The sequence below is a fragment of the Gadus morhua genome, chromosome 3, assembly GCF_902167405.1.
Source record: "Gadus morhua chromosome 3, gadMor3.0, whole genome shotgun sequence".
Lineage (NCBI taxonomy): Eukaryota > Metazoa > Chordata > Actinopteri > Gadiformes > Gadidae > Gadus > Gadus morhua.
In genome coordinates this window covers 8,688,744-8,698,706 of record NC_044050.1, presented here as the reverse complement: position 1 = coordinate 8,698,706, position 9,963 = coordinate 8,688,744, and the positions used below count along the sequence as shown (strand labels likewise).

At 43.0% G+C, this 9,963-nt stretch overlaps 1 protein-coding gene across 1 annotated transcript in view; it reads right to left on the bottom strand.

Moving 5' to 3' along the window:
* col9a1a (collagen, type IX, alpha 1a) overlaps positions 1-9,892 on the bottom strand; it is an 18,054-nt gene extending 8,162 nt beyond the window's left edge. Inside the window, exons 1-20 of the mRNA XM_030350460.1 lie at positions 9,699-9,892; positions 9,086-9,160; positions 8,655-8,693; positions 8,247-8,309; positions 6,797-6,850; positions 6,095-6,130; positions 5,891-5,914; positions 4,999-5,052; positions 3,328-3,381; positions 3,016-3,048; positions 2,486-2,542; positions 1,963-2,016; positions 1,796-1,849; positions 1,617-1,670; positions 1,286-1,339; positions 1,127-1,180; positions 735-788; positions 597-650; positions 135-188; positions 1-42 (exon numbers count right to left, since the gene is read on the bottom strand). The exon at positions 1-42 is cut by the window's left edge and continues 3 nt beyond it. Of these exons, the coding sequence (XP_030206320.1) occupies positions 1-42; positions 135-188; positions 597-650; positions 735-788; positions 1,127-1,180; positions 1,286-1,339; positions 1,617-1,670; positions 1,796-1,849; positions 1,963-2,016; positions 2,486-2,542; positions 3,016-3,048; positions 3,328-3,381; positions 4,999-5,052; positions 5,891-5,914; positions 6,095-6,130; positions 6,797-6,850; positions 8,247-8,309; positions 8,655-8,693; positions 9,086-9,160; positions 9,699-9,773 (1,038 nt within the window). The 5' untranslated portion in view covers positions 9,774-9,892. The remainder of the gene's footprint in view (positions 43-134; positions 189-596; positions 651-734; positions 789-1,126; positions 1,181-1,285; positions 1,340-1,616; positions 1,671-1,795; positions 1,850-1,962; positions 2,017-2,485; positions 2,543-3,015; positions 3,049-3,327; positions 3,382-4,998; positions 5,053-5,890; positions 5,915-6,094; positions 6,131-6,796; positions 6,851-8,246; positions 8,310-8,654; positions 8,694-9,085; positions 9,161-9,698) is intronic.
* Between the last annotated feature and the right edge of the window lie 71 nt (positions 9,893-9,963).

Sequence of the window (9,963 nt, the reverse complement as noted above, 5' to 3'; positions counted from 1 at the left end):
CAGGCCGCCTGCGCCTTTCGGTCCGTAAGCTCCTGGTAAACCCTACATGAGAGGAAACGATAAAGACAATTACGTTTGTTTTTGTTGGATCCCGGCTCAATAAAAGGTAGAATGATGTTGGTGTTCATACTTACAGGAAGTCCTGTTTGTCCTGCCTCACCAGGACTGCCATTCTTTCCTGGGATACCCTTGAATTAGACACCAGAAGAAGGTTATGCGTTCATACTCTTGTTCCTTTATCATGTCTGCTGATGGGTTCTGGTAAGCACCCATGCCACCTTTTTGAAGCCACTCCATCACACTTAGGTCTAGGCTTAGGGGTAGGGTTAGGTCTACCAGCAATAGGTCTACCATTGATGCTATTGCCACTGTAACTTCTGCTATGCTGCTGCTACTATTGTTACCACACTGACTATTTTGCTATTACTACTACTATCACTACTTCTACTGTTGTTCAACTACTTCAGAGTATGGAAGGGAATCTCGGCCCAAAAAACCCAATAAGGAAGGTCTGTCTTGCGATTATTTGATGGCTTTCTTGTAACACTCAAGAACACATACATTAATGTGTCTACAAAAATACAATGATAATGTACCTTGGAGGCCGGCAGTCCAGGGATTCCCTCGCGACCATCAGGCCCCGGAAGGCCCTGGGGATGAGCAGAGTATGTTAAAGCAGATGGAGGTGGACATAGTGCGTGTTAGCTCCTATGCACTGAGATAGACCCACTTACAGCCTCTCCCTTTGGCCCCGGAACGCCCCTGATTCCACCCGGTCCTACAGCCCCCTGTACACAAACAAAGAGAAGATAACTTGTCAGGAAAGTCAGGGTCTTCATGACCTTATCCTAGCTAAGCGATCAGTCCAGCCATCAGGAGAGAGCCAACATGACATTTGGCTTGACTTCATACAGTACAGAATACATTCATTAAAGGACATATATCGAAAAATGAATGTGCATAAGAAGTAAGACCAGCAGTTACAGTTAGTTAAGGGGCCGGTTATCGTTGAGCTTGAGCTTGGCCTTTGGTCTGATCAAAGGTGACTAGGAAGACTAGGTCTTCAGATATCTTCATTGTGGCTCTTTCCAGAAGCATTCAGATCCGTTTGAGTGTCACTACTCACCTGGCTTCCCTTCGGTCCCATCTCGCCGACGGCTCCCCTCTGACCAGGATCGCCCTGGGAACACAGACATCTGGGTTATTCACTACAGAAAAACAAGCCACAGCCATGAAGACACAAAGCAATTATAACATGAAAAAATAAAGAAACATGGGCACGTACATGGTGTCCTTGGATGCCCTGAGGACCACCATCCCCTAACTTCCCACGAGGTCCCTGTTTCATGGAAGAGTGGGATTTGAGTCAGTTCAGGTTCGGATAACTTTATTGTTCATCAACGGTGACAGAAATCCATCTTTTGTGGAGCTTGCATAAAACCACACAGGCAGCAGACAAAAATTTCCACCATCAACTTATTCAGTTCCCCCTCTGTTATCACGGGTCAGGACAGCCTCGCTGCCTTCAGTGAAGTTGGTTAATGGCTTAGCCTGGGTCCCCTCTCTGTGAGGAGACCCAGAAGTCAGGAACCCGGGACAAGGTGCGTTCTGCTTACCTGATCCCCTTTGGACCCCACTATTCCAGTGATCCCTCTCTTCCCTCCTGGGCCCTAGAAACCATTCATCAGACGGACGGAGGAGGGGGACAGGGAGATGAGCATGTTAATATACGTTGGTGATTCCGAACAGATGACATGTTGGTGAGGTTGACAGAGATAACGGCGAGGTAGTTTACCGGTAGTCCTTGTGCGCCGACATCCCCTGAAGCTCCTTGATTGCCCTCCTCTCCCTGCGGAGGAACAAACACATGTCACAAACGTGATGCGTTGTCTTCCGACGGCAAGAAGTACATTTCACTAGCAAAGCATCTCGCTTTGGGATGAACAGTAGACAGGAGGTTACCTTGTGTCCTTGCTTTCCTGGTTCACCAGACTCCCCCTTGACTCCTTTGTGGCCCTAGAAGCAGAATCCGAAACAGAATACAAGTCCTCCAAATTATAACATTTATAACTTATAGTCGCACAGGTGGGAGAATTTTTTAATTACAAAAATGTAATTAGATTGTTCTGCTCACTCTAACTGGCGGTGCAACTGTGTGATTCTAACTAGCGTAGCTCGGCTGGCTGGATGGTGTGAGTGGGAGGGGTTTAGAAGATTATGATATTCTTGTGAGCAAAAAGATAGGTACGGGCTGGCCAGAAAATGATTATAGGATGTACACTCAGTGATAACATTATTGAAATAACTATCAATCATCATTGACTACAGATTCGTCCAGGTTATTTCAAGCTACAAGCTAGTTAAAATGTTATGTATTGCAACTGTAAACAGATTAACAACAAATACAATGATATGACATGAATACAGAATGAACTTGCATGTGTGAGCCTTCCAGGACATATGGTTGTGAGTGTGTTTCACTCACTTTCATTCCAGGGAGACCTGAATGTCCATTGAGGCCAGCAGGGCAGGCATTGGGGCACTGAAACACAAGAGATCAGTCGGTCACAGAAAAGCCCCGCGCACTAGGGTGCGTCACCCAATTACCTGATAAAGCATGCATAGCAAACGGCTAACCTTGTTTGCAGCTAATGCATCAAAACCCTGACGGAAATATCAAACGCTTAACGGACTGCTTCTCAAGCTGAAATAGGTACGTTTCTAGGTAAGGTCCTAGATTCACAGTAGGTATCTCACAGGTTCATTCTCCAGCTTAACCTTCTTATTCCAAGGTCAGGTAACAGACTCTAGGGGTCAGAACAGGTCTGGAGGTAATACATCCAGTAATGTGTGCTTCCTAAATGTGTTAAGAAGGGTTTAGTGGGCACAACTTATGGGCATTACGGTTTCAACATATTTTCAACATTATAGGGTGCGGAATGTGTGAAATAATATAGTGTATGTATTCATATATTGTATACGTGTATAATTTCCCTACATAAGGGTGAAACTTACCAGCTCTTCCCCTCCATAAACTCCTGGGGGACCCTATGAGGAAATAGGCAGAAATCAGAGTTCCATCATTGGGAAACAGCAAAGTTTGGGGGTGGAGATCAATATACCTCAGTTAACCCAGCGACCCATCCACCCATCCAGTCACTATCCATCCATCCATCCAGTCACCATCCATCCACCCACCCATTTATCTATCCATCCATCAATCAACCACGCATGCACCAACCCATCCACCAATCAAACCACTCATTAATCCGTCCATCCAAGCCTCCGCCCACCCAGGTGGTCATATGGAGGTCATGTGATACTTACCCTTGTTCCGACCGGACCGGGCAGACCCACTGCCCCTCTCTTCCCAGAGTTACCCTGCAACAGACAAGGAGACGGAGGTCACGATGCCATCAGCACACAGACTACAGAAACTACAGACACTGTAGACGCTACAGATACCATGACTGCAACGTGAATACACGACAGACACCAGAGGCACTATTGACACTGCAGAAACGACATACACTACAGACATTACATGAGAGGCAATATAGACTCTACAGACACTAGAGGCACTATAGACACTATAGACACCAGGACTGCAACATGAATACACTACAGACATTATAGACACCATGACTACAACATGAATACACTACAGACATTATAGACACCATGACTACAACATGAATACACTTCAGACATTATAGACACCATGACTACAACATGAATACACAACAGACATTATAGACACCATGACTACAACATGAATACACTACAGACATTATAGACACCAGGACTGCAACATGAATACACTAGAGACATTATAGACACCAGGACTGCAACATGAATACACTACAGACATTATAGACACCAGGACTGCAACATGAATACACTACAGACATTATAGACACCAGGACTGCAACATGAATACACAACAGACATTATAGACACCATGACTACAACATGAATACACTACAGACACTACAGAAACTATAACATGAATACACTAGAGACACTACATACACTATAGAGACCAGGACTGCAGCATGAATACACTACATACGCTATAGACACCTGGACTGCAACATGAATGAACATGAACACTACAGACGCTACATACACTACATACACTACAGACACTACAGAAACTACAGACACTACAGACACTACAGACACTACATACACTACAGACACTACATACACTACATACACTACAGACACTACAGACACTACAGACACCACAGACACTACACTAGAGGCAATATAGACACTACGTACACTACAGACACTACAGACACTACACTAGAGGCATTACAGACACTACATACACTACAGACACTACATACACTACAGACACTACAGACACTACAGACACTACACTAGAGGCATTACAGACACTACATACACTACAGACACTACATACACTACAGACACTACAGACACTACACTAGAGGCATTACAGACACTACATACACTACAGACACTACACACACTACAGACACTACAGACACTACAGACACTACACAAGAGGCCTTACAGACACTACAGGCAACACAGGCACTACAAACATCAGAGGCACTACAGACAATACAGACACTACAGAAACTATAGACACTACAGACACTCTAAACACTTAAGGACACCTAGGACAACACAATCTACAAAACGAATACATTGCAGACCCTACAGACATTATGACTACATGCATACACTACACACACTGCAGACACCATGACTACATGAATACTCTACAGACATCATGCAAAAATACATACACTACATACAATGCAGACACCATGACAAAATGTATACACTACAGACTCTACAGACAGTAGAGTATACACTTTAGACAACCGGACCACAACACTACTTCTGGAGCGTTATGAACGTTAACGCTTCAATGAAGAGCATGAGCCAACTGCCTGAGAGGATGTGAAGTATGTAAACTATAACAAAAACATAAGAACGAGCGTGGTTTGGATTACTTACAGGAAGTCCAACCTTGCCCAGTTCACCCGGAAGTCCGTCGGTTCCTGGAAGCCCCTGAAACACAAGCCTCAACCGTTAACTTAGTCTATCAGACCGGAAGTTGAGACACACAGAAACCCTCCAAAGCAGTGGCTGGATGGTGTATACAGTGAGTACATTATGAGTACTTTATAGGTACAGTATGGTACCAATGACACCTTCATCGACCTTAATCCTTACACTCAATACCTTATATTACTACTCTGGGTACCCACAATATTTACATTTACATTTCGGGCATTTAGCAGACGCTTTTATCCAAAGCGACTTACAATAAGTACATTTGTCATAAGAAGTGCATCAATATGTCGCTATCGGTACAGAAAGAATGTTCATAGAACCAAGTGCAAGTACAACAATCGCTAGGCTAACCCATTCCCCGTGTTACAGCAATGATAGCAGCTACTGCAGTTGCTACACAGTTAAGTACTATGATACAATACAATACAATACAACACAACACAATACAGTGTACAATGGTGGCAAGAAGGGGGAGGGTGGCTATGCAGAGTCGAGGTGGAGTCTGAACAGGTGAGTCTTGAGTCTTTTTCGGAGGATGGTGAGCGACTCTGCGGTCCTGAGAGCGGCAGGGAGCTCGTTCCACCACTGAGGTCCCAAAACCGAGAAAAGTTGTGACTTATCCCTTGTATAGCTAGATATACTGGTTACACCTTCTATACCTTCTATAAATGTACTGGGTACACCCTCTGTACCTTATAGAAATATACAGGGTATACCCTCTGTACCTTATATAAATATACTGGGCACACCTTCCATACCTTATGTAAATAAACTGGTTACTAAGGTATAGAGGGCACAGGGTCTGAAGTGAACTATATGCCAGAGTACTCACGTCGAGACCGTCCTCTCCTTCCCCCTGAGTGGAGAAGACAAACACGAGTTAGCAGACCTCAGGATGCTAAAGTGACAAAATGTTTGATTTGCGTCTCTATTGGTCGCTAGCATTTACTCTGCAGAATTAATTAAGGAAAATCAAAGCATATTGCGTTTTGAAATAATGATGATCATTATTATGGGATGATTTATGATGTCCTACCATCTCCCCGATTGGTCCTCGAGCTCCAGCTTCACCCTGGTAACCGCATCAACAAAGATATAATTTACACACTTGCACAGATACACTGTAATAACGTATATAATGACATACTGTATGTAGCAAAGTATGTTATAACTGAATGTCATAATGTACAATATGAAATAATGTAGTGTATTAGTGTATGTAATAGTATCTCTCTACAGTACGTTATTACTGTATGCAATAACATAGTAGTAACTCTCTGCATGTAATTACACACTAATAAATGGTTGTGGTTAATAACATAGTAATAACTGGTTGTATGTTATAACAAAGTAATAACTGGTTGAATGTAATTACATAATAATAAGCAGTTGTATGTAATAACAAACTAATAAATGGCTGAATCTAATAACACAATAACTGGCTGTAGGTAATAACATATTAATAAGTGGTTGTATGTAATAACAAACTAATAACTGGTTGTATGCAATAACATACTAATAACTGGCTGTATAAAATAACATACTAATAACTGGCTGTATGTAATAACATACTATAACTGGCAGTGTGTAATAACATAGTAATAACTGGTTGTATGTAATAACATACTAATAACTGGCAGTGTGTAATACATAGTAATAACCGGTTGCATGTTATTACAAAGCAGTAGCTGGTTGTATGTTATAACATAGCAGTAACTGATTGTATGTTATAACATACCTTGGGTCCCTTCTTTCCAGTGGGTCCAGCAGCACCGCTTGGTCCTACGGGTCCCTGTGAAGGAAGAGAACGCCTGTTATCCCCATGAAATCAAGAATGACCCTGACACTCTGAAGAACGGTAAAACATGTCACTGCATTAAGTTCATTTATTTATATATATATATATATATATATATATATATATATATATTGACACCCAAAATCCCCGTCTACCACTAATAAAGTGCCATTGTATCTTATCTCTTTGAAAGGTTTGATTCCTCATGGCCACAGTCCACCTGTAGAATCAATGTATTATCCTATTGAAGATGCTGTATGTAAGACTCAAGAGGTATAATTTGACTGTAATTCACTCGATTTAGTTTCATAATCTTGCGCTCTTCGGCTCTTTCTGCTCTCTTTACAACCCTCAAATATAACCTTTTCAAAGTTTAAATGTACTGTAATACACACAAGGCATCAGCTGTGAACAAAAAAACGTCACGGATTGTTTGATAGAAAAGGACCCAGACTCTGTAAAGACTAGAACACAGTCCCCATCAATGTGGCTGACTGAGGTGCCGGTCTACCTGTAGGCATCCCTGAGCAAGATGTCCTCCCCCTCCCCCCTACCTGCTCCTTAATGAAACCTAAACACACTCAGTTGTTCTCTGATTCAAATATCGAAGCATTTTATATTCAATCTATTTGTTTATTTTTAGGTCTTAACCGTGAAACATTCAGGCTCAGGTGCTTCACATACACTGTCTACGACCACAAGGGGTCTTTGTGCAGGGGTCCACTCTACAAGTCTTGTCTGAGACACATGCTGTTAGTCTGGTGCCGTCCTCTCACGTTTCAGCTTGCTCTTGCCTCCCTCCCAGCCCCCATCCCCACAGTCGGCCCAGCACACTTAGGGTCTTCAGCGACGCCCCCGCCAGCACACAGCCCCTTCCTGTCCGCCATTTTGTGGGCCACTTAACTCCCCCACCCTTTCCCCAGGTTACACAAAAAGAGCTCTGTGTTCATGGGGGAGCTATTTGAGGTACCGACCCTCGCTCACACAGCCAGCCTGATGCACTCACTGGCCTCTCTCTCTTACTCTGCTCACTCAAAAGAGTCCTGTGGAGCGTCTGCTTCGTGGCCAAGACAAGCAGGCTGGCTCTGTATAAAGTGAATATCTTAGAATATAATTTAATATCTATCGTTGCTCCCCTGTTACTCCACAAGGTAGACTGGCTCCCACATACAGACCGGTAAACCCCCTCCCCAAACCTGCGTAAACGCAGTTTAAGACATTTTCCAATGTACATTATCTGCTTCAGCCCTCCAATTTACTTTATTCAAAAATAGACGCAGTCCTTTCATGTCTGACCAGGCTAGGTAAGGTTCTAGAAGCATCCGCTCAGTATTTAAAGTTGGCCATCTCTGAGCTGTGAGATTTTATTTTTCATATCACTCCAACTTACATCAGCGCCTGGAAGACCTGGAGTTCCAGGAGTACCATCTGAGCCGTTGTCCCCATCAGGGCCCTGCAATCAAGTCACCCATAACTCAGCATGGAGGTTAACTGTAATTACGGTTCACTTGATGCACATTAATTGCAGTTCTACATGTTTATGAACTGTAGTTCTTCATGGAGGTTAACTGTAGTTCTTCATGCACATTAATTGCAGTTCTTCTTGTTTATGAACTGTAGTTCTTCATGCAGATTAATTGTAGTTCTTCATGTTTATGAACTGTAGTTCTTCATGCAGATTAATTGTAGTTCTTCATGTTTATGAACTGTAGTTCCTCATGTTTATGAACTGTAGTTCTTCATGCAGATTAATTGTAGTTCTTCATGTTTATTATGTGACATGTAAAAGGACACTCACAGGTCCGCCGACGACATTGTTGTCCACTCCTCTTTCGCCCTGGAGACAAAGGTTCAAACAAAAACTCCATTAGATCTTCTACCCTTCTCCCACTGGGCTTGATGACCTCCATACATGGTGCGGCTCCTCCTCAATCGGCTTCAGTGTTACTCTGAATCACAGCCTCAGAATCAAAGGGCTACACAGACCAACGCTGTACAACACCACATAACCCTTAAAAAAGACTTTTCCTTTAAAACTAGTTTTGCTTCCAGGGATGTTTAGGAGGGGACGGGTGGACGGACATCCATCTGTCCCATCCACTACCCGTCCATATCCACATGCACATCCAACCCATCCACCTCAAGTCTGAAGACCATTCACCACACCATGCACATATGATGAATGAATGACTGATCATTAAAGTAAACTGAAGGCTATATATGGCTTACATCAATCCCGTCCACTCCAGGCACCCCAGCTACTCCAGGAGGCCCGGGGGCTCCTCTTGGGCCCACTGGGCCCCTCTGTAATAACATAGACAAAAAAAAAAAAAAGTATCACTTTAAACGTTTTAATAACTTATTTTATCTGGAGTCTGAATATTTTATTGACCGCTTGGAGAAAGAAAAACAGTAAAATTGTCACACTTCTCGGTGATATATAATAACAACTACAGTTAGAGTATGTCGGAATGCTCCTGAGAGCCAATCGGGCATATAAGACGTGTGTGTTTGATTGGCACCACATGTCCAGAGTGAAGGACCATACTCATTAATCACACATACATCTTTACACCAAAGTTCGGCACAGATTCAATACATATCAGCTTTGGGGAGACTAATTGGAACATTTGAAACAAATAATAATTTGTTTGTTTAAATTACGGTTAATGTGATTAATAAAGCTTACTGAAAACGTAGCTATTAAATTAATCGAGTCGAAAATATCAATATCAAGTCAAAATATCTAATTTATATCATGAAAAGTATATCGTGCTAGGATAACAGAGTTAGATGGGGAATAAAACCACAGTGGGAAAGAACAACTAAACCTATCACTTACCTGAGCGGAGCAAATTAAGGCAATTTCTAACAAAATCACCAACAACGACTTCTGATACATCCCAAGGCGAGCCATGGTCTTCCCAACGGCGAAGGAGACCTCAAAAGTTCCTTATAGCAGAATACCGGGGACTCGCGGATCACCTGTCAGTATTCCCGGACTGGACCCCAATGGTTACTGGGAAGGTACGGCGTTCTGCAGGGAGCTCATGTTTATTCATGAGCTGCCAGGGTCGAGCAGTGATTGGAGGAGGGCATTTAGGTGC